Below are 24,776 nucleotides of genomic sequence, written 5' to 3' on the forward strand. Positions count from 1 at the left end.
AGAATGCTCGCGCGGTGCTCGTGGGTAGAAAACGTCGAGGGTGCTGGCATACCATTGATTAGTTCAGTTTTGAAAAAAAACAAGCGCTTGACTTAAAGCAGCTTGTCTTAGACTGGTTGACGAAATGGTACCCAGAATTCTTATGAGGCGTATGAGTACTTAGGCGTTTTTTTTTTCCACGGGGCGGGGGGGTAGGAAAAAGATGTCTCTGCGGGGAAATTTGAGCGGAGAGTCATGGTGCTCTTGAGAGAGAGAGAGCGGTTCACGCTGGCCGCTCTAGGCCATGCGATTTTAATAGTTGGTACAGTTTTGGAAGACGTATACTCTAGCCCTTTCTTTCAAAATGCCGCGGGTTGACCGAGTCATCGGAGAATTCCCAGGATTTCGAAACCATTACCATCGCCACCTGTAGGGAAGCGGCGGAAACGGGGAGGGTCTTGACCTCCCAGGAACATCAACATCATCGTCCTTAATTATTAGCTGCAGCTATTCCTATTTTCCCGCACAATAATTGTCTTCGGTTGCAGGGTAATGTACAATATTTAAACAATATTTTGGAAACATTAAATTTGGTATATCAGACTTCCCCGGGCTCATAAGGATACACTGTTAGCATCACCATCATCGCCATCATCTAGAGAGTCAAAGGCACGTGCCGTTGCATGATCTTTGCAGTATGTCATACATGAGAACTGGCGCGTTTACCTGCTGAACAATCCGAATGCCATTAATGTGGACCGGGTTGTGGGCACTCTTTGTAATCCGTCATGCGCGCATGTGTAGTAATGTGGGATCCATATGGATCTTGAAATGGGGGTGGATGGGTCCTGGTATGACGAGAAATTACATCGTTGTCACGTGAGTAGGTGTGATGTCATATGACAGCGTCGTCACGTGACTAGGTTTGATGGCACACTACATCGCTGTCACGTGACCTGGTATGACGTCGCACTCACATGATGCCATCACTAATTATACTAATCAGTATTAGCATTACCTAATTATATTAATCAGTATTAATTGTGCGACGTCATCATCGTCGTCGCGTGACTCGTCGGCTCTTGACGTCACATGATGCCGTTTCTTGTGGGCACTCTTTTGCGGGTATGACCTTGAAAGTGAGCCATCTAATGCTTTCCTCGCTTCTACAGAGAGATAAATACAACGTGCCTCTGTTGGTGTACTACAGTCGCAGCTTGTTAAGTGTTTTCGAAGGAAACATACAGAGGACTGAAAAGAGCATTCTCGCTATGCCGGATAGAGCTGGAAAATCTAAATATACCGATATGCGTCTGCATAACCGTCGCGCAACGTTTCGCTGAAGCTGCCGCAATCGAGCAACGCTGAAAACGCGCCGCTCCCACGCCGAGTCCCGTCGATTCGTGCGGTTTACGCCAGCGGCAGCGATGGGCGACAGCGGCGTCATCGCGCGACGTATCGCGAAGGAATAGACAGTTTTAGCTGTGCGTACGCAAGTGCTTGCGTACGCAAAGAGCTACGGCGCTGCGTGCGTTACGCTGTCCGCTCTGACCGTGCCGTAGCGTCCCTCAGGCGCACGTGGCGCCATCTAGTGACAAGGCGTCAAACCACATCAACGCTCAGTTGAAGAAATTAAATCCGTGATTACTAATAACTAATGTGAGTGCATTGGGAGCCTTTTTTTGTTCCAAGAAGAAAAACTATGCAAACCGAAGAAAATGCAAGATCTGGCTAAAAGCTAGAAAACTGCTTCGCCAGGTGTCGTTGCTACGAGGGAGATAGATTAGGCTTCAAGTATAGTAAGGAAAAATCTGCAGTCATGACATTTAATGAAGAGGGCGGCGAGCATAGAATACAGGAGTTCGTGCTAAAGGTAGTGAATGAGTACAAGTATCTTGGGGTGTGGATAAATAACAGTGTTGAGTATCTGACAGAGCATGAAAAATATGTAATGAATAAAGCTAGTAGGAATGCAGCTGTCATGAAAAATAGGGCACTGTGGAATTACAATAGGTATGAGGTGGTAAGAGGGATCTGGAAAGGGGTGATGGTCCCTAGCCTGACCTTCGGGAATGCGGTCCTGTGTATGAGGCCAGATGTTCAAGCAAGGCTGGAAATTAGGCAACGGGGAGTAGGGAGGTTAGCTTTGGGAGCACATGGCAATACACCAAATCAGGCGGTACAGGGTGATATGGGATGGGCGTCTTTCGAGAGCAGAGAGGCTAGCAGTAAGATAGCATTTGAGGAACGATTGAGAAGGATGGAGGAAAAGTGGTGGGCTAGGAAAGTTTTCAGATACCTGTATATAAAGAATGTTGACCCGAAATGGAGAAAGCGAACTAGAAAATTGACAAGCAAATATCTGGACAGCAGTAAGGGGGCAAATCAGCAATTATCGGTTAAGAAAAAGGTTAAAGGAACAGAGAGAGCTTTGTGGAAAACAGGGATGCTGACGAAATCGGCACTAGAAACATACCGGACCTTTAAACAGGAAATTGTCAAAGAAAATATCTATGATAATTGTAGGGGAAGTTCTTTGTTGTTTGAGGCCAGGACTGGAGTTTTGCGGACTAAGAAGTATAGAGTCAGGTACCAGGAGATAGACACTTTGTGCATTGCGTGCGGAGAGGAGGAGGAAACGGCTGAACACTTGATACTTTTCTGTAAAGGGCTTCACCCTACAGTGGAAGGCAGCGGGGCTGACTTACCCAAGGCATTGGGGTTTAGGGATAGTGAAGGGAAAGTGGATTTTAAGAGGTTAGAAGTAACCAAGCGAAGGTTATCTGATTGGTGGCTAAAAGCAAGACAAGAGTAAAATTTCACAAGACATGGCTAGGTGGCTTGAGCCACCGCCCGATGTAAAGGGTTCAGCCGTATCCATCCATCCATCCATCCATCCATGACCTTGTCAGCCTAGGGATAGTGAAGGGAAAGTGGATTTTAAGAGGTTAGAAGTAACCAAGCGAAGGTTATCTGATTGGTGGCTAAAAGCAAGACAGGAGTAAAATTTCACAAGACATGGCTAGGTGGCTTGAGCCACCGCCCGATGTAAAGGGTTCAGCCGTATCCATCCATCCGTCCATCCATATAGTTAGGCCTAGGAGCTTGAAAATCACCAAATTATCTGAAAAACAGGGGCTAGTTATCGCTTATACCGCTACGTGTGGGCAAGATTAGGCGAAATAAAAGCGAACCGCTACCATTTGAGCGAGCTATTGCGTCGAAGAATCCAGCGGCGACGTGTATTTATTCCGAAGCGGGCGACAGGGCGCCGCCATCTTGTCAAAGTTAGCGTACGCAAGCCATGCAAGCGCCGCAACGCAAACTCCGCTGGCTATCGTACGCAAGACGCAAGGCTTGCGCTTGCGTTCTGCGCATGCGCACTACCGTCCCCGCAAACTCCTCGCGTACGTCTAATATCGGCCCCGCCGCGGTGGCTCAGTGGTTAGGGCGCTCGACTACTGATCCGGAGTTCCCGGGTTCGAACCCGACCGCGGCGGCTGCGTTTTTATGGAGGAAAAACGCTAAGGCGCCCGTGTGCTGTGCGATGTCAGTGCACGTTAAAGATCCCCAGGTTGTCGAAATTATGCCGGAGCCCTCCACTACGGCACCTATTTCTCTTTCTTCTTTCACTCCCTCCTTCATACCTTCCCTTACGGCGCGGTTCAGGTGTCCAACGATATATGAGACAGATACTGCGCCATTTCCTTTCCCCCCCCAAAAAAAACCAATTATTACGTCTAATATCGCCTCATGCGGTTACCGCTTAATGCTTTCATTTGGGTTAGTTGGTTGTAGCTATGAAACATATTGACTAGCGCATACACAGAGAGGGCCCAAAGTCCTGTCATGTCTCTTACTTTGCTCCCTGTCTGTGTATGCGCTAGTCAATATGTTTCACAGCTGCGAATTAATTCCAACCGGACGGAAATCGTTCGCAAGCAGACCGCGGCAAGAGCGGCGGGCCTCTCCAGCCACAGACAGGACGAATTCGCAGTGCCGGACGGTGAAATTCGCAGCATGTGAAACGGGCCTACGACAGATCATAACCTAGATTGCTTCCTTCTAGCTTCCTTCTAGTTCATATAAAGCATGAACAGCAGCGGTGATAGAGGACAGCCTTGTCGCAGCGCCACGATCATGCTGCGGAGGCAGACAGGAAACACCCCCAGCGCGCAGGCAGTACAAAGCGCACCGCGGCCGCGGCACCGCCGCCGCTACTCGAGCCCGGCCATGAATCAGGATCTCTAACGCCGCGAAATGCCGCCAGGGTACGCGTCGTCTGCTACAGAGCTTTTTAAACTGTTTGAACGCCAGCACTAGTTCTTTACACGCGTGACACTTTGCCATGATTGATTACATGACATATCTAGCACATTAGTAGGCATTATAGCCAAATTATAACTTCGCAAATTTATTGTAGAATTCAAAGTTAGAATTCAATCCAAGCCAAAGCATGGCCAAAGCCACTGGGGCTGCTCAGCTGCTCAGATGAGCATAGCGCTACAGCTTTATTTTTGTGCTCACATGCGCCTGTTATGCTAGCGCATGAGCAAATACTCGCGTGACGTGACTGTAGGACCATTGTGCTCACGCGTCGTTGACGACACTGCACTAGGAGCGCCGACTGTCAAGCCTGCCAGCTCGAAGCGTGTGCCGCCATGGCGCTATACGTGCCCGTCCAGTCGTGGATGAAGGCTTCCGAGACCGTCAAGATCATTGGGACCGAGCAAGGCGACGGATTCACGGTGAGAGTGGCGACCAGGGTCCCGCCGTCCGCGCAGGGCGCAGTTTTTCACCAGCTTAGTTCGTTGACTCCTGCATGGCAGTTCGCCGGCGACCTGACCTGGGCGGTCTTCGCTGACTGAGCTCGATGAATGAGTGAGGCGTCCGCCCTTGCTGCGCATGAAAAAAATTTTACACTTATGCTGCGCCATGTTGTCAGTAAAACGAATGGCAGTGGAATGCAGTGGGCGCACATTCTAGAGGGAGGTTGGAATTTTCGATATTGCCTAGCAACTAGCAGTGGTTTAGTTTTCAAGTAACGTTTTATTAGCAAGCGACATCTGACGAAGCTTGCTCACATCTGTGTTGGTGGCCTGCTGAGCGAGATATGCACGCTGCTTCCGGCATCGTTTTTTTAGAAGGTTCAGGTAGTGTGGTTATCGTTTTCTTAACGTGTCATGTAGTTGACATATCAGTTACCTGTGTTAGCTCCTCTCCAAACCCCCTCCTTTCCATGGCATGTATGTTTGCTTCTTGCTTTCTACCGTTTGCGCAGTTTACAGCATTAGGCGGCGGATATTGCGTTAAGGCGGGCAGTGCGCTACCCGAACGTGTCGCTAGTGCATAACACTTCCTTGAATTCTGCCTTATGGAGCACATTGCAGTGTTCGGTATTGTGCATTGCCCTGTTTAAGTACAAATGTGACTACTTGTGAGCTGGTGGATGCTTTCCTCAATGCTAACCATATGTTCGTTTTTTTGTTCTATGTAAAGCTGTCTGTTTCACGTACAGCACTCATGATGCACCCTTATTCCATAGCCTTGTCTGTTGTTGGTTTTTGTAACAGCTGCACTGACAGTTTTGGTGCACGAAATGGGAGCGAGGTGTTCTTGATTTTGCTAGCAGTGTGGTGGGTGTGACCACTCCTGCCGTTGTTGCATGAGCTGTTTAGATGCATGCCATCAGGAGGCATGCAGATGCCCCATTCCCTGGCATTGTCATTTATTGCCGGGAGTGTGAAATCCTGGGCCTTTTGCAGAGCTCGAGTTGTTTTTGTGCAGCAAGGAGTAGGCATGCAAGGCATAGAGGCTGACTGCAAGGAAGCAAACAGCAGTTTCTGTGTGTATGCAGGGTAAATCGAGGTTGTGTTTGTGCGCCCTGTTTGCATCGTGTCTTGGGTCCCCTGTATAGTGAAGTTAAAGGCAAGGGACACAGACGTTGCTAGTATGCACTTGTTTTTCAGTCTTTGTGGGACTCCACCCAGAGTCTGACCTCTAAGGCGAATTGGTCCTGTTGTGGTACGACAGGCCTTTAAAACTTGTGCTTCTGTGTCTGAATCCTTCAACTAGTCTCTTGCTTTGTAATCACTGAGACATGCCAGATCCCCATTCTATTATTAAAAGAAGTGTGCTCGAGGTGTGTGTGCTCTGGTCGAACTTCTTTTCAACAATTAGCTGCGTCTATTTTTGCTGTCAACATCCCTATTCCTATGAAACTGCATAGGTGACATGCAGGTTGCATATTTTAATTTTTATTTGTCCATATGCCGGCAGTAATTTTCGCAACTCAGCAACCTTGAGGAAACTGAAGCTTCTCATAGCCTAGAGGTGCTGCCACCTAACTTTTTGGCGTGTGTTTTCTTATTAATGATGTATAAGACATTATTATACACGGATTACCACATGGTATTCTCCTGCAACCAGTAAATAACTTATGAGTTTTTTCATTGTGCCGTTTCAGTTTGAGCACCTGAACGATGAAAATGACGTGATAGTGTGCATATAGGTCATGTGAAACATGAATAAACTGCAATATAACCTCTGCTTCATCATTTCAATTCACTACAGTGCTAAAGCCGGCTTGCCTCAAGAGCCAGAATGAATATAGAAGCAGCAATTTATTGGCTTTTTCATGCCTCATGTCACCTCATGCCACTTTCACAAGCAAAATACGTATGTCGATGCTGGTGTTTGGACACGGATCCCAGAGGCTATGTTACACCACCATCTACTTCAAAATAGCAGCAACCGATTCTTTTTTCGGTAAGGACTTCACGAGTTTGAATTGACTGCCAGGAGAATATTTAAATAAATTTTTTTCTGTGGTAAAGGTGTCTTTTGCTGCTGGACAAAGGTAAAAAATGCTAGGAAGAGCCAGAGAATCAGTTTTTATTGGGAACAGTATTTGAAGGAAGTCGTCATCAGTGTGCTTTTAAAACAGTGGAAAAAAGTTGGAGGGGACATTTAAGCTCCGCCTTAAGAGTATGATGGGATGGCATAATGTTGTGTTAATTCTCATATATGCAGAAGGTAATTCTGTTTTGCATTCGTAGATCCCTGAGAGTCCTCGTAGTCCTCCTGGCACAGTGATGCAGCGCTCAAGCGATGTGCCACATTCCTGCGATGGCAGGTGCTCCCAGCGGTGGGCCTTGTGCGGCCCAGGTTGCTCTTCCCAAGCGACCAATCATTGATTTAACTGCCACCTGTCACGGAGGGCAGGTTGTGATGATGTCACAAGGTCACGTGACCTAGGTGGTCCACCTGCCTGATCGACTGCTCTCTGGGGACCACCTGCCACAGCCATGCCCGTGATTTTTCACTCTCAACACTGACACTGGATGGTGTTCTGGTGAATGGGGCCTTTAACGCTGTCACGTTGAAAGACCAAACAAACTAGGAACACCTAATAACACAAACAGGTCACCAAAAAGCAGGATATTTATTCATTAGTTTCCCAGGTGGAATCACTTTGTAAGAAGATTACCTTCTGGCACATGGCAGCAGTGACAGAATGACTTGTGCTGATTGCAGAGCAGCACTTGCATATTGCAGGGGTGGCACTCATATTTTGTTGGAGAACCTAAAAAGCACTGAGTGCATGCTACTTCCAGGTGGTTGAAGCTTATCTTGAGACCCTTCACTGCTGTGTACCTCCTAGCCAAGGTGTACCTTTGGTGCAAAAACATGCATGGTTGCCATCATGCCTTTGCTGGTGCAGTTGTACCGGATCCAGGTGGCCGTGTCCCCCTACTGCTGGGTGGCCAAGCACAGGTACAGCGACTTCAAGGAGCTCCATGCTAAGGTGTGTACAGCTTCATGACAACCTAATCCTTTTCCATTTTTCTTTGCAGCGCATTCGGCTTCTCATGTCTCATTTAGGGTGGCACGTAGCCCACTTTTTGTTTAATTTTTCCCTGCTTGCATTGATACTTTGTTCTTGCCTGCAACCGAGAGGTGGTGCTTTGTGGTGCTCTGGTCTGTCTTCCTGTGGTGCCATTCCCCGTGTGACCTTGTGCAAGCTTTCCCACTTGACACAGTGGACTTGCTAACCATTTGAGGGCATTTGAAAACACTGAGAAACAGACCGCGGCACCACAGAGCATTACCTCTCAGTTGTGGGCAAGAACAAGGCATTAATTCAATGACATGGTTTATGCAAAAAGCGCACCGGCGGTAAAAGACAGAGACAACGCACACAAGACAGGGCTGTCCTGTCTTGTGTCCTGTCTTGTGTGCCTTAGATAGAACAGTTACAGGACTGTCCTGTCTTGTGTGTGTTGTCTGTCTTTTAGCGCCAGTGCACTTTTTGCATAAACCATGTCATGCTACAACCAACCAGCTCAAATCAGTCTTGCATTAATTCAAGCACAGTATGCAGGCACAGCATTGTATTTTTGCATCCTTAACATGCCTGAGATACCCACTTGGCTTAGTGCAAGTAAAGTGTTGTTATCTTTAATGTTAAGCAATTTCAAGGTAGGGCTGTAACATCTGAAAAGGCAAAAAATTGTGAACCTCTTTTGACACTTTCTTGTTGTAGTTTCACATGCCTGTGATCATTTCCTACCTACCAGAATGCAGACAGGGACGGGAGGCTTTTAAAACAGCTGAAAAAAATACAAATGTAGTTGAAATAATGATGAGAATACTGACCCAAAGTTTCTCATTGCATTGAAGCTTCTCTGTGTAGCTGCAACTGCAAGTTTTCCTGTGAAATTGCATCAGCTATATGCCAGATTACACTCAGATAGCCAACAGTAAGCAGGCATTATGAGCCATGTGTCACCTTGTGCAAAGGATGTGGCCAGTACACTTGTTCACAGATTAGTACTATTGCATGCACTCTATGTCAGGCCGTTTGTGGCACATGTGTGCGCTGTGCATTTGTAAGAAGCTAACAATCACTGAAATCAGGAAAAGCATTGGGGAATGTTTTATTTAAATTTATGCTGCCATTCCGTGGGAAATTAGCAGAATAATCATTTCTTACCTGAGAGATATCTGATTGATTAGAAAGTAGAAAAAGAAGAAAAACCACATGCTGCAGGCGGGATTCAGACCCATGTGTGTTTTGTGCATCTTTTTTGTTGGTGCAGATATAGTGATGCTGGCTTCACCAAATCTAGCATGAAAAGCAAAAAAGCGAGCATTTCAGGGACCTAATGGCCCCTCACTTTCGTTTTGCGCTGTGCTCTTGCTTCATCTCTGCCCCAAGCAGCAGACTGCTCCTGCTGTTCTCTGAGCCATTTGTTATGCTCTTGCAAGTTCGCTGCTTTCTGGCCTTTCTCCAGGACTGGCCATCTCTGCTTTGTACAAACTTAAAATTGGTAACCGCGTGAGGCAATGTTTCCCTGCAGTGCAACATATGATGGTGATAGCCATCAGCTATTTCTGCCGCTCGTACCCTCGCATCAAGTGACGAGACTTGGAGACAGAGGGGTTCGTTTTTAGTGTTGCTCGGTTGCTGCGGCTTACAGGTATCTTCGGAAGTATAACTGTGCTAGTACCCAATTTTGAAACTTTAAGCAGTATAATATTTGACAAAAGCAATGATAAAAATTTCTTTGCCAGGATATATATTTGCATATCTTAAGAGACGCTGTGCAACAGCGCCGAACTACATTTGTGAGGTTACTGAGACTTGTAACAAGTGAGACATATGCTGCAACACCCTTTCCTGTTCCACTACTTCTGTCAGGCTTTTTCTTGCTGAACTGTTCCTAGGCATGGGCCATATTGAAGCGAGTGTTGACATACAGCTTCGACGCTAAAACTGCACTAAACAATTATCTTCACACACAATGTGGATCGAAAGTCATGTACCTGCAGTGCCTTCTGATATTACCAAGTCTTGTGAACCACTCCTGGGTGATGGGCAAAATCGTCTGGAAACCCACAGCTGAATGCTGGTGGCTTAATAGCTCCTTGCTGATTGTACGAAGGCATCGCGCAGCAGGCCGCCATTACTAAACACTTAGTGTAGCTTGCGCTTAATGCTTGTGCTATCCTTTCGCGACTGCTGCTTCAAGGTTTTGCATCGTAGGTCTTTGCTACATTCCTCGGGTTAAGTTTGGCAGAGCAGTGTCAATCCCGTTGTGCACCATTTTCGTGATCTCTGGCGAAGCTGACATCAAAGGAACCTCAGCCTTTTCACTGGGTGCATGCCTTGCTTTGAGCGCCTTAAAAACTGAGCACATGCAAGCTGATTTAGCTGTATGCATAAATGTTGTCAGCTTCAAAGAGATCAGATCAGGGTCAAACACATGTTTAGCAAACAAATTAGGGTACAAAGTCAAAGAGCTTCAGCGCTCCTGAATTCATCTTTTTCTAGCAAACACTACATTGTACACTACACACACTAGCGGATGTCCTGTCTTGTTCTTCGTAGTAATTGGGTAGTGTAGTGCTTGCGAGAAAAATATTAATTCAGGTAGTCATTACCATACCAACTTGCCCTAACCAAATACATTAATTGCGGGAACTTCAGTGGCTTACAGAACAAGAAAGCAAGCAAGAAGGTGCATGTGAAATATCTGTCAGTTTGATGGTTGAAGGGCAAAATAAAGAAAGACCTGAGGTCAACTTAGGAGTGGAATGGGATAGCATTCGATTTTACATTTTTCGCAGCTTCTGTTGCAAGTTCTGTGCGTGTTTATGCCACTTGCTTTGCAGTTGCCGGTCCATCGGCTGATGAAACTGCTGGCTGCAGAAGCGGATACCCACTATGATGCGATGGTGCCGACATATGCAAATACTGCATTTTTTCTGATTTTTAATTTTGATTCTCTAAGCTGCTGCCTAGAAACTAGATTGCTGACAACGTGGTGGGCAATTCGTTATGTCACAAGGTCACATGATTTCGCTCGACCAATCAGGGCAAGCTGTGATGGTGTCACATGGTCACATGACCGCTCTTGACGAATCAGCAAATTTCTTGACGCCGGACATTGGCGGGGTTTTGGCGCGATGACAACTCCAATGCTATCACATTAAAGGGATGTGAATGCACGTGACTAACCTCCTCTTTCTCATTTGCACGATCAGCTGCGTCGAGGCTTCCATGTGGACCCGCGGCTGCTGCCCCCCGGCAAGCTGTTCGGGCGCCAAGCAACCAGCTTTGTGCAGCAGCGCCAGGTAGAGCTGGAGCACTACCTAGTCACCCTGGTGCACCAGTTTGCTGATGCCCTGCCCCTGCCTCTGGCTCGCTTCCTGCACTTTGACCGATTTGTGAGTGGCAGCAGAATTTGGTTGGAACAACTACGGGGCTATTTGTGTGCCATTTCAGTGCAATAGCAATTATATGCAGGGTTTAGGGAATGCCTTGTAAACGATTCGGAAGGGAAAAGTGGCAGGAGAGAATTGAGTATTGGCCCTGTCAGAGTGGAAGATCTGACGTCATTCGAAATGAATATTGGCCTGTAATGGCATTGAATGTATGTTTAATTTTATTAGGTTCAAATCAGCTTGGGTAGCTGGCGTTCAGTCTTGAAGCAAATGTCTACTTTTATAGGAAATCCTGGCCTTAAAACATGTTATATTTAATGAAACATTTTTGCGAAAGTTGTGTGGTTTTATGTGCTTCACTGTACTGATTTCAATCATGCATTCACTTCTAGCTTTCAAGATTATTGAGCACTTCATGTTCTTTATTTCTACATGACCTTTTACTAAACTAGGTGTTACATCAAAGATTGATGTGCAAAAATAGTTTAGAACAGAGTAAAATAAAGCAAGAATCATTGCACCAATTTCAACAAAAATATGTAAAACTTTGGAAAGTAAGAAACCATGGTAGTATTCATGAAGGAATACGTTTTGAGAAAAATCCGTGAATAGGTACGAAACAGAGTACCCTGACTGCACTCAACTAGGGGTATTTTTTAGGTGAGCATTAAGTTTTTGTGATGACACAAGCAGAACCACGCACCTCCGAAATTGTAACGACTGATGTCCCAGTGGTTATAGTGCTTGGCTGCTGACCCGGAAGGCATGGGCTCAGTCCTGGCCGCAGCAATCTCATCTCGATGGAGGCGAAATGCTAGAAGCCCATGTGTTGTGCAGTGTTAGTGCTCGTTAGAAAACCCCAGGTGGTTGAAAGTATCCAGAGCCTTCCACTACGGCGTCCCATATAGCCTGAGTTGCTTTGGGACGTTAAACACCATAAACCCATCCATAAAGAAGAGGAAAGGTGGCTAACAGGGTTGGGTGTAAAAAAACTGATTGATGATACTTGCACTGAAAGGATTTTAAGCGCGTTCTGGACGGCTTCACTTCATTTCACTCCTAACCTGCTTTCTTTGTATGCATGCCTGAATGTCAAAATGGCAGCTGTGTCACAGAATAGCTGTGGCTTGGGGTTGGGCTACAGTGGCAAGAATCCCATGGTGCGCACCAGCAACATTGTGATGGGCCATTTACATGAGAGCATGAGGAGTTTGTCGGGCCATTTGGTGGTGTCGCTGTCTCATGTCATACCTGATGACATCATCACTGATGTCACATATGGTGACGTCATCAGTGACATGTGACGCGTCATTGAGACAAGTATGTTATGTCATGACTGAGTGAGCATGACTTTGCATACCACATCACCAAACTGGTAGTGGCGGGTTTATGACTCCACAGAACTGAGATTTAAGACGACGCCTCAACGGGCTCCTTGTACTTTTGCAACCCAGGTTGGACGTTGTCTAAGTGTCCACTTATTTTTCTGGTTGGGCTTTGGCTACTTCCAGCTTTGGATATGATAAATGGACAAATGAGGTGCAAACTTTTCATCAGCTTGTATCGCAACTTTTGTTAATCTAATGATTATGAATGGCAATTTTCGTCATTCTCATGGTTATCTAGGCAGTGCACTAGGAAACCTCTGGAGAGCATAACTTGCTGTCGAAGAGTGTACACAGCGGGGGTGCCTTCAAAGAGCACTAGGCCCACCCTGGTGAGCACAGTCCTGTCGGCAAAGAGCAGAACAGTGCAGTCTTCTTCGAACACATTAATCATACTGGTTTGTGTAGCTGCTTGTACCAGCCATCATTCAAAATTCAGGGCTCTGCCGATCTCTTCGGTTGAAGAGATGTTGAATACCTGATGCTTAATAGCAGTAGCCACCTTTGATTGTGATGGTGGCATATTTGAAGTATGCGGGGAGTGCCTAGAAAATATGGTTATTTGATGTGTGTGATTGGGAGGCATGCAGACTGTTGTGCCGTGTGAGGCACTCAAATGGTTATTTAAGACTGGAGGAGAAGATGTGTAGGGTGATGCCTCTTCCTGGTGTTGTGTGAAGGATGCTGGCACTGCTTGTTGTGCAGGAGGTGCGCACGGTTGTGGCTGACCTGGCGGAGCGCCTCTTTGAGACAGGCGAGCAGATCCTGGCGAGTGGGTCTCGCTTCTGCACATCCCCCCTGGAGCTGCACTGCCTCACCCAGAGGCTGAGGCTGGCCGAGCCCACCTGCCGTGAGTGTGCCGAGTAGCAGCATAGATGGGGTAATGGTGTGGAGGGTCCACAGCTGGTCACATGGTTATCAAGAAAGGAAAGCCGCCATAACTGCTGCACCCAGTGTGCCATGACTGCAGCAGTAGTAACTGGCATGCCAGCTCTTGCTTTGACGTAATGAAATGACTTCTCTGGCTGCTCTGACTCTCCGTGCACGTGTAATGCAGCCTCATGCAAATGTGTTGCTGCTTTGTGCCTTATTTACAGAAGATGGCACTGTAATGAGTACGCGCTGCAGGTTTCGTCTAGGATGGTCGACTGTTTGTATCGAGGCAGAAAGACAGTTTAGTTGTCTGCTGCGAGGCAGCTTGAAGCCGAACACGGATGAGCGAAAATATGCATGAGATGAGACTCGTAAGCTGTGTGTCGCTCTGATGAGGCAGCATTTGTGTGTCCTGGACTCTGCCACTGCTGCCACAGCTGCTGTGTGGTCTGGCGAGTGTGGCACAGTACTATAACTTGCAGGGTGTTCTTTCCTCTTGCAGACTCTGGGGACAAGCGGCGTGACCTGGGCCATGTGCTGGACTTTGTCTCCCAGCTGCAGCACCTGGAGGTGGTGGCTGAGCCGGGCTGCCTGGCCACAAGTGACCTGTCCCCCAGCGGTCTGCCCTTTGACCTGGCCCCCTTCCGCTGCCTGCAGACGCTCAGCGTGAGTGCGATGGTCCCGCTCGCTCAGCTGATGTGTGGGCTAGTTGGCATTGCAGCTGTTTGCTATGCCTGATTGCACACCAGCAAATGGTGAATGCAGCAGTGGGTTGCAATACAAAAGAATGACTTAAACGTTTTAAATTCATTATGTTACAGTAGAACGCCGCTGTTACGTTCCTCACTGCTGCGTTTTCCAGGCTGTTACGTCGTTTTCGTCCGGTCCCGGCATAGCTCCCATAGGATCCAATGTATTGGGTACCCTGCTGTTACGTTGTAGCTGTGAAAACGTTCCCGCATGATGTGTCGCAACCTGGCGCCCCGAACCCGGTGGGGCAACGCGCGCCAACCGCCATTTTGACGAGTCTTGGCGAGGCTTGGCTACAAAATTGGCTACAAGACCATGGCCTCCGAGATCACCCCCTTGCATGCACGTGGGTAATCTCGGAGGCCATAAAAAGCCGCACGCGAGTTGAAGACATTGCCACTAGATGGCCACTGCCTCGTCAGCCGAAGCGAATAAAAACTGCGGGCCCGCAGCAATCCAATCTTTCTTGTTTGTGTGGTTCAGCCCATCCGAGTCGTCCGTGTCCTCCCGTCAGCACTGCTTCGCGCGGTATGGCTTTCGCATGGACGGCGGAGAGGAAACTGCCACGGAAGCTGAAGAGACGAAAGCAGCCTCTTATGATCAAGAGCTGAGTGAAGCTTTGAATGCGCTGGGTGCCACGGGAGTCACGTATGACGACTACGTCGCCGTGGATGCGGCTGTCGTGACGTCAGAGTGTCAGAGTATCGCCGAGATCGTTGCAGACTCAGTCTCGAGTGAAGCCTCAGACTGTGATGACGACGAGGAGCACGAGCCGCATGATTCCGGGGAGTTGGCGGACCCGAGCTTTGGAGAAGCCGTCGCGGCTCTGGACCTCCTCGGCAGGTACGTCGCACCTCAAAGCGACGCTGAGAGCAATGCGGCTTTCCAGGCCATCGAGAAACGCATGGTGTTTTCCAGCGAGCGGAAAAAACGGCAATCGACCATTCTCGATTTCTTAAGACCTAAGCTCACTTGATGCTGAAATAAATTGTTTCAAGGCAAAGCTGCGCTGTTTTCATTAATTTTCGGACCTTTCCTCACTGTTGCGTTTTCCCGGCTGTTACGTTTTTTTTTTTTTTTTCGCGGTCCGGTGAAAAACGTATGAACGGGGTTCCACTGTATTAGTTATGGAACTGATGCCACATATTCAGATTTGATGTTGGTATGCACCATCTGATGCTGTTTGGTGTTTGTGAGCTTCTATAGTACAGAATTTTCACCTGAACGGGAAGCTTTGTGAATATCCGCGTAATGGCATATAATAAAATGAATATCCGCGTAATGGCATATAATAGAGTGGACTTTTCTGAATTAAAACTCGCTTAGCTCGAATTGATGTTTTGGACCTGTCAGCATGAAGGGTATTAAAAGGCTCCCCTTTAATTCAAACTGTGCGCAATTTGAACTAATTTTCAGTTGTAGTTGGATGGCAAGTTGGGCTAGTTGGGTTATGTTCATTTTAAAAAAAAAATACAGTGCGAACAGAGACGACGGACAAGATGAGGTGCACGGAGGTTCTTCCTCCGTCATCCCTGTTCACGCTGTATTTTTCTTTTATCTTGAGTTTGCTATGTAGCCCAAATCTAATGCAGTTCAATCGAGATGTATTAATTAAATGAGGGCTTAGGAATACCTGAATATATCAGTGTGCACGGTTGGACGTATTTTAGAACTGTCATTTGAGGCTGACTGAAACTGGTTAACTTGGGTATTTCACACAAGAACAAGCGTATACTTCCATGTTTTCGGGGTCCCCTTTCCCTACTCCAGCCTCCTCCTATCCATGCTGGTGTAGCGGCACTACCATCATCAGCAGTGCTGCGCCACATCGGCTCGTGACATGGGCTCGCGCTGGCTACGTGGGGCCACGTGCAGAGTGGAATAAAGCTGTTGATTCCTGGTTCCCGGCCTGTTCGCTTCGTACACGTCGCGCTTCGTTAATTTGTAGAGGACTGAGTCTCTGTCCGTCTACAGTTTGGTGAACCCGGACGTGATGGATGCAGATAACGCCGCCACGGTTGCGGCGCCCAGGCCCCAGGTTCCGGCTCATAGACCGGCTGCGGAGGACATCGCCAGCATCCACGTTCAGCTGCCATCATTTTGGCCTCGGAATCCTGCCGTATGGTTCGCGCAAGTGGAGGCTGTGTTCGATCTTCAGTGCATCACTTCACAATGCTTGAAGTTTCGCCATGTCGTGTCGGCTATCTCCCCTGAGGTAATGGACGAGTTTGATGACGTTTTGAAGATGCCCGACCCTTCCTCACCATATGATCACTTCAAGGCTACGGTCCTGGCTCGGAAAACCATCTCGGAGTGCAGCCGCCTTCAGCAGTTGCTCAGCAGTGAGGACCTTGGCGACCGTCGACCATCTCAGCTCCTCCGTCACCTGTGACAGCTGCTCGGCGACCGCCCACAGGACATTAACAGCCTGCTACTCTGTGAGCTGTTCCTTCAGCACCTGCCTCAAGACCTCGTGGTTGTCCTGGCTGCAGCAGGTGATGTTAACTTGTATAAGCTCGCGGAGTTGGCTGACCGTGTCTCGGACTACTCTGGCCCGCGTTCTGTGGCTGCAATTCCTTCCACCGCGTCGTCCACTCTCGTCGACCAGCAGTCAAGCAACGAGACTAAAATCGACCAGCTCACTAGCACCGTTGCCACACTCCTCAATTCCTCGTCGCTACCAGCATTCCTCTCACCAACGGTCGCGCCATCGTTCCAGTTCCACTCATCGATCGAGTCCAACCCGGGACCATCCCAGGACGGGTTCTGCTGGCACCACCGCAAGTTTGGCGCCGCTGCTCGACAATGCCGGCAGCCTTGCCAATGGTCGGGAAATGCGCAGGCGAGTCACTGATGGCGGCCGGTGATTCTGGCCTACATCCAACCGCCTACTACGTCACCGACAGGATCTCGGGATGCCGCTTCCTTGTGGACACCGATGCACAGGTTAGCGTCGTGCCTGCCTCCCGCCTCGATTGGCAATGCGCTGTGCAAGGGGCGCCTTTGCAGGCGGTCAACACCTCCCAGATCGCTATTGCGGACGTGCGGTTTGCCTTCCTCGAAGCAGACTTTCTCGCCAATTTTGGCCTGGCTGTCGACCTTCGATCTCATCGACTGGTGGGCCACACGACTCACTTGTCTGTGAATGGCGTCCTTGCCCCGGTGGCCACCCCCATTCTCCAAGCCGCTCCGCAGCTGCCGTCGTCTGCCTTTGCTGCGGTTCTGGCCGATTTTCCTGCTATCACGCGGCCCAGTAACCTTGAGCTTCTCGTCCGTCAGACCGTCACGCACCACATAGTCACTACAGGCCCAGCAGTGTTCTGCCGATCGCGCTGCCTTGCTGGCGACCGCCTCATCATTGCCCGCCGCAAATTCGACCATATGCTGCAATTGGGCATCATTCGGCTGTCGTCCAGCAGTTGGTCTTCGGGGCTGCATATGGCGCCGAAACGTGACCCCGGTGATTGGCGCCCCTGCGGCGACTATCATGTCCTCAACGCCCGCACTGTCCCGGATCGATATCCTCTCCCTCATATTCATGACTTTCCGGCCGACCTGCATGGCATGACCATATTTTCCAAGATTGACCTGGTGTGGAGGCCTACCTTCAGATCCCGGTGAAGCCTGCAGATATCCTTTGTGGAAATATGGGGGGACAAAGCCTTCCATCCTGCCCGCACTCCCACTCCGCGGATGGGGTTCGTGCTCGAGGGACAAAGGGAAGGGACGACAACAGCGTGAACACTCATATGCTATTTATTACACTTGCAATCAATACACAGAGTGGGCCAGCTAGCTACAAAACATCAACGAGGCATTCCTCGGAAATAGAAGGCTACATAAGAAAGACTTCTGACTTACCGGCTGGGGCAGGGGCGCGACTTCGGAGGTATCGGCGGCGAACGTTTGTATGCGCCGATAATGGCGACCGGGTTTTCCCGTGCACGCCGCATTCTTGGGGCAAAGCCATTCCCTAGCATTTGCTGGGGAAGGCGACCAGAGCGCGCGTTTGCTGCACTCGCTTCGCTGCCTGGAACCAGAAGTCCGGCGGCAAGGCACAACGGATCCCCGTGCGCCTACCGCAGAAGGTGACGAGAGCGTGCCGCTGCAACCGGTCACGACGCTGGCCGGGTCCCGAAGGGGCTCTCTCCGGTTCCGCAGAATTCCGCGTAACCTTTGAGGTGGCGCTCCCGTCGCCGTTCCCTTTCCCCCATGAGGGAGACTTCAATCCTCGCCCAGCCGGGGGCTGTCCGTCCCGACGGCCGACGATGAAGATAGGCCGCATTGAAATGGAGGGGGGAAACAGGTTCTCTGCACCTTAAGAGTGCAATTGTAATGGGTCTAAAAATTAACATGCAGAAAACCAAGGTAATGTTAAGCAGCCAAGCAAGGGAACAACAGTTCACAATTGGCAGCGAGAGCCTGGAAGTTGTGACGGAATACGTCTACTTAGGGCAGGTAGTGACAGCTGATCCGGATCATGAAATGGAGATAACTAGAAGGATAAGAATGGGGTGGAGCGCATATAGCAAGTTCTCGCTGATCATGAGTGGCAGTTTACCAATTTCCCTCAAGAGAAAAGTGTACAACAGCTTTATCTTACCGGTACTCACCTACGGAGCAGAAACGTGGAGGCTAACGAAAAGAGTTCAGCTTAAGTTAAGGACAACGCAGAGAGCCATGGAAAGAAAAATTATAGGTGTAACGTTGAGACCGGAAGCGGGCAGAGTGGGTAAGAGAACAAACACGGGTTAATGACATCCTAGTCGAAATCAGGAGAAAGAAATGGGCTTGGGCAGGGCATGTAATGTGAAGGCAAGATAACCCCTGGTCCTTAAGGGTAACGGAGTGGATTCCAAGAGAAAGTAAGCGTAGCAGGGGGCGACAGAAGGTTAGGTGGGCGGATGAGATTAAGAAGTTTGCAGGCAAAGGGGGGATGCAGCTGGCAAAGGACAGGGTTAATTGGAGACACATGGGAGAGGCCTTTGCCCTGCAGTGGGTGTAGTAAGGCTGATGATGATGTAACACTGTTTGGCCTCTTCGAGTACGTCTGTATGCCCTTTGGTCTGCGAAACGCTGCCCAGACGTTCCAACGCTTCATCAACGAGGTCACTCGTGGCCTGCGTTTTGTGTTCGCGTACCTCGATGATCTGGTTGCCAGTTCCTCGTCAGAAGAACACGCTGCACACCTGCACCTGCTCTTTTCACGCCTCGAAGAGCACGGTCTCGTCATCAATCCGGCGAAGTGCGTTTTTGGCTTCGACGCCATCGAGTTCCTTGGCCATCATGTCACAGCGCAGGGAATTCGCCCTTTGGAGAGCAAGGTTCGCGCCATCCGCGACTTTCCTCGCCACAAGTCCTTTCGCGAGTTCGTCGGCCTCCTCAACTTCCACCGACGTTTCTTGCCCTGCATTGCCCGCATTACCCTGCCTCTCACCGATCGATAGTCACCGCATGGTCCTCACACTCCTCTTTAGTGGACGTCAGCTGCAGAAACCGCCTTCCAAACCGCCAAGGACACCCTTGCTGAGGCTACTCTCCTCATGTACCCGCTGGCTGACGCCCCGTTGCATCTCATCACCGACGTCTCTCATGCAGCTGTAGGCGCCATACTGCAGCAGCTTCAGGACGATTGCTGGTGCCTGCTGGGTTTCTTCTCCCAGAAGCTCAAGCCCGCAGAAAGGCGCTACAGTACTTTCGGCCGTGAGTTGTTATCTTTCTATCTAGCCATTCGACACTTTCGTCACATCTTGGAAGGAGTCGTTTTTTATTATGTGCTCACGGACCACAAGCCCTTAACTTTTGCTTTTTGTGTAAATCAAAGCTCATACACTGTACGACAGATCTCGCACCTGAGTTTTATTTCTGAATTTGCGGTGGATATAAGACACATCGAAGGACCCGTGAACAGTGCCGGCGATGCGCTCTCCCGTGTCGCTGCTCTTGCATCAGGTGCACGTGACTTCGCAGTGCTGGCTGCCGCGTAGGCGTTCGGCAGCTTCAAGCCCTCCAGGCTAACCCTGGCTCTCTGACCTTGTCGCCTATGCCCCTGCCGTTCTGCTCGGACACCATCGTGTGCGACGTTTCCAGTGGTTCTCCACGGCATTTTGTACCCACCGCGTTCCGCCGCCAAGTCTTCGATCAGCTGCACAACGCAAGCCATCCCGGCATTCATACCAGGAGAGGAGAGCTGGCTGCACCAGCTATTCACCCATGTGTTTCTGTGCTGTTACGGTGTGAACTTGTTTCAGCATGTGTGCTGCAACACAACCAACATCTGTTGCACCTGTGCATGGGACACAAACTTCAGTTAATGCGATCATGAACCGTTGGTCATCCAGTTTCTTACTAGAAATGCCAAATATATGCACACTGTATACGGTTTCTAGCGGTTACAAAACATGGACTCTCCACCTGTTTCCCATGACAACTGCTGAGGTGATAGCTGATGTGCTGTCTGTGCAGGCAACGTGGTAGGACCAGAGGTGGGCATATGCCCTCATTTTTTACTTTTCCTCCCTCACCCTCACTTTTGAATCCATGGCCCTCCCTCACCCTCATTTTGAAAAGATATCCGGCCCTCCCTCACCATCACTTCGAAAAATTTACTGCCCCCCCTTGCCCCCACCCTCACATCATCGTCCCTCCCTCACCCTCATTAACAGTCATTTTAAAATTCGAGTTATATTTTCTAGTCTGCAACCTCTGGCGATATTACCAAGTAATAAACATACAAGACAAGCCCTCAAGGCTCCATTGGCCGAGAGGCCAGATGCTCATACTGTTGTGTATGCGTGTGGGTACGTGTGTATATAAGCTGTTTGAGCTAATATGTGAGACAAACCTGAGACAGTTAAGAGTTCAGCACTAAAATATCACTCTGAGTTTACTTCTGGCACGCACTGCATGCATACATGGGCCCTGCACTTCTAACATTTCATTGTTATGTATATTTATCTTGATTATACTGCAATCCCCACTGGGGATTTTAGCAGGGGGGATACAGATAAGTAAACGCAACGTAATAACTCAGGCAATGAACACAAGAACAAAGTAGAGTAACGTTGCTTGAAAATTTTGAAAAATAAGCATTCACAAAATTTTTAAACAATAATGGAAAGAAATGTCGACATAGATGATTTTAAAACGTGGTCATTGGTTAGGAGTAGGGGTGTGCGAATATTCGAAATTTCGAATACGAATCGAATATGTTTCATATTCGGTCCATATTCTTATTCGAGAAATGACATTCGTGACTCGAATACTCGGCAGCGATCGTATATCGCAGCGACTTTCTTAAATCTGATTGTTGCAAAAATGCCATAACTGGGAAATTTAACTGAATATGGAGCTTAAAGTTCTAGGAATACAATATAAAGGCCCTGTTCTTTCTTCTCCATCGTTTATCGCGTGGACCGATCGCATTCCGATGCCGCTAGGCTTGACCTTGTGCGCAATTCTGCAAGTGGGCTTTTCCACATACCACACGTGCTGCGAACATGGGGGACGACGCGCTTCTAACAATTGAAAAGCGAAAGCGCGTTTATTTTTTATCCTTCCGTAATATATTATCTAATTAATGCCCACACACCCATGGCATTCGTTCTGTCACCTTGAGTCTCCGAGCGTGACCGCCGCCATCTTGTTTTGGTCAACTACGCTATGCGGGAAAGCCTACTTGCGGAATTTCGCGTGAGGTTCCCGAAGGGGCGAGTCGAGGTATCACAACAGGGCAAGCGATCCTGTAAAAATCCCGCGTATTGCATGATGCACTGTAACCCATGCAACTCTTAAGTGGGCCTAACGGCAGGCGTGACAACGTTTGGAAGGCCCCTGTCACTAGATCAAAAAAATAACCTGGCCGCATAGTTTGGTTTCTGAGCTTGGCCACTCGCCCGTTGCAATGGCAACTGTCGGCCCGCGCATTCGCCAGTAGTCCAATCTCAGCACCGTGCCATTTTCAGACGCTGACTGACACGTCGCTCGTCATTTTTTTTTTCCTTTTTTAGAAGCAGTCGCGCCATTCCGACGTCAATGCGCATTCGCATCTCGCTTACGCTCGCGACGTCTTCCAGCACGCCGAAACTGTGCGCTTGTCACGGGATTACAGGTGTTTGCACGATAGAGTCGCCTCCTAAGACTACCGCATTTTCGGTATTTTTTTTTTCGGGGCCGCAGGGGATTTTATAAATCGACCTTCAAATAACCTGGGCATTTTTGTCGGCTCTTTGAACTCTGAATTAATGAGGTTTTACTAGCCATCATGTCATTTTTGTTTCCAGTCTTGTCATGTTATGGATTGCATGTTGCCTGACCACATTACAGGTTGGATACTGTTATGCAGTTCAATTAAGTAGTATACATTTTTGCGCACATCATGTTTTTTTATATGGTGCTCAGGCAGTCTAGTTTTGTGTATTTCAGTTGCAAAGGCCATACACTGTTTTGAAGAAAATATGAGCAACAATTTTTGCTTGTTTATCTTTTCTGAATTTTTTTTTTGTGCTGACCAGATATTCGATATTCGAAGCCATTTTTTCTTCATATTCGTATTCGATTCTTATTCGAAAGTTTCGATATTCACACACCTTTAGTTAGGAGATTCCATTCAGTTACTGTTCGTAAAAAGAAAGAATACTTAAGACGGTTGTTACGCGTGGTAAATGGCGTTACTGTGTGGCTATGTCTTTGCCTAGTGGTGTAACCAGATGAAAATGAAATTATTCTCGTGGATCTGTCTTATAGTCGCCTTTTAAGGAGCTATTTTAGTTGTGACACATGGTTTCTTTGCGTTAATGGGGGCAAGTCCACTTTAGTTAAGAGTTCTGTCACTGACGTACGTCCAGATCTATTTTAAATGAAGCGAGCTGCTTTTCGTTGCACCATTTCTATCTTATGAGTGTAACTTTTAGTGAAACCGGCCCAAATAGCGCATGCATAGTCTAGTATCGGCAGAATTACGGTTTTGTATGCGAGCAGTGGGACAGGAGGAGTAGAATGTCTGAAAGCTCTCCTCAGAAAGACCAACTTGTGATTGACATTAGCTGTTATGTAGTCGATGTGCTTAGTCCAAGTGGAGTCATTAGTGATCACGAGTCCAAGTTACTCTTAGTGTATCTCGAGAAAAGGTCGAGAGAAGTTTCGATAGGATGAATATTTAGGTTTCCTATCTAAAGCTGCGTCTGCTGTAGTGAGCAGTGCAGCTTTTTGGTCCAATATTCCATCTACTATCTGGCTATTTGTTTTGGCAGTAATTGATCCGCTAACAAAAAAGAAGTCAAGCATGGATTGAGGATTGCCCAGAAATATGGTATTTTCTTCTACAATTTGCAACAAGTCAAGGCAAAAGCAATGTCTAACATAGCTTCACCTTGGTGGTCATGCTTTTTAACTGAAAAATTTGACCAGTGTACTTCAGGCAAATAAAATATCCTGACAGTATAATACGATTATCGGGCTTAACATTCGTGCACAAATATTGTTTCAGTTCCCATAATACGGTAACGGTAGAGTTGGGGAGCCTGTACATTGCTCTAATAATATATCTAACATTTCCATAGTATGTTGTGCAAAAAATGCAATCTACATTGGGTACATCAGGCATTGGTAAAATTCGCAGGGGTGATTTAATCCGAATGCTGACATCTTCACCTCTACCGTCACGATCCTTTCGGTACGAACTGTAGCCAGTGGTAACGAAGTCACTATCAAACACTGTATTGTTAAGCCAAGTTTCTGTCAAAACTGCTATTTCAGGGTCATGCTAAAGCAGAAGAGCCTCCAACTCTGTTGTCTTGTTTAGGACACTTCTGCAATTAACATTTTGTGTTTTCAGGGTCTGAGGTCTCTTAGTCTGGAGTCAGTTAGATTTCTTTCTTAGTCTAAATCAAGGAGCTCTTGTTTCATCCCAACCATACAGTACGCTATTAACGCTTAGATTATCATAGGTTATGTGAATCCTCCAATGTGGAGAAGATTTGTAATAAGGGAGTAATTACTCATTGGCATCCACCCAAGTGCAGCCATACGGCTACAAAGGAAAGCTATACAGCTTTCTCAGAAACTTCGCAGTGAAAGAAAAATTCGTCCTGGCCCGGGTTATGAACCCGGGACCACCGCTTCACTGGAGCAGTCGCTCTGCCAACCCTGGACCTGGACGAATTTTTCTTTCACTGCGAAGTTTCTGAGAAAGCTGTATAGCTTTCCTTTGTAGCCGTATGGCTGCACTTGGGGGAATGCCAATGAGTAATTACTCCCTTATTATAGATTAGCTCTAAAGCTTGGCACCCTCTTTCACCTCTTCTTCAGAGCTTTTCTACTGTTGTTTCCGTATTTCCCTAACTCATTTAGAAAAGTCCTCAGCAAATGATTTTGAGCTTTTTTGGTGTTTGGATTTTGAGTTGATTTTGGTGTTTTTGAGTTAAGGCATGATCGCAATATTGAAATTTTTTCACAGAAGTCGAGGAGATTCAAAACCACTGGTGGTCGCGCCTTATTTCTTTCCTTTTTAGCCACCTTGTGGCATTTTTCGACAACACTCAGTGTTAAACCTTGTTCCGG

General features: G+C 48.0%; 1 protein-coding gene across 1 annotated transcript in view; it reads left to right on the plus strand.

Moving 5' to 3' along the window:
- The first annotated feature begins 4,430 nt into the window (after positions 1-4,430).
- Positions 4,431-24,776, plus strand: part of LOC144107685 (nischarin-like) — a 66,728-nt gene continuing 46,382 nt past the window's right edge. Inside the window, exons 1-5 of the mRNA XM_077640806.1 lie at positions 4,431-4,727; positions 7,703-7,786; positions 11,029-11,211; positions 13,299-13,443; positions 13,969-14,132. Coding sequence (XP_077496932.1) covers positions 4,641-4,727; positions 7,703-7,786; positions 11,029-11,211; positions 13,299-13,443; positions 13,969-14,132 — 663 coding nt within the window. The 5' untranslated portion in view covers positions 4,431-4,640. The remainder of the gene's footprint in view (positions 4,728-7,702; positions 7,787-11,028; positions 11,212-13,298; positions 13,444-13,968; positions 14,133-24,776) is intronic.

Source organism: Amblyomma americanum, chromosome 10, assembly GCF_052857255.1.
Source record: "Amblyomma americanum isolate KBUSLIRL-KWMA chromosome 10, ASM5285725v1, whole genome shotgun sequence".
NCBI classification, from domain to species: Eukaryota; Metazoa; Arthropoda; class Arachnida; order Ixodida; family Ixodidae; genus Amblyomma; species Amblyomma americanum.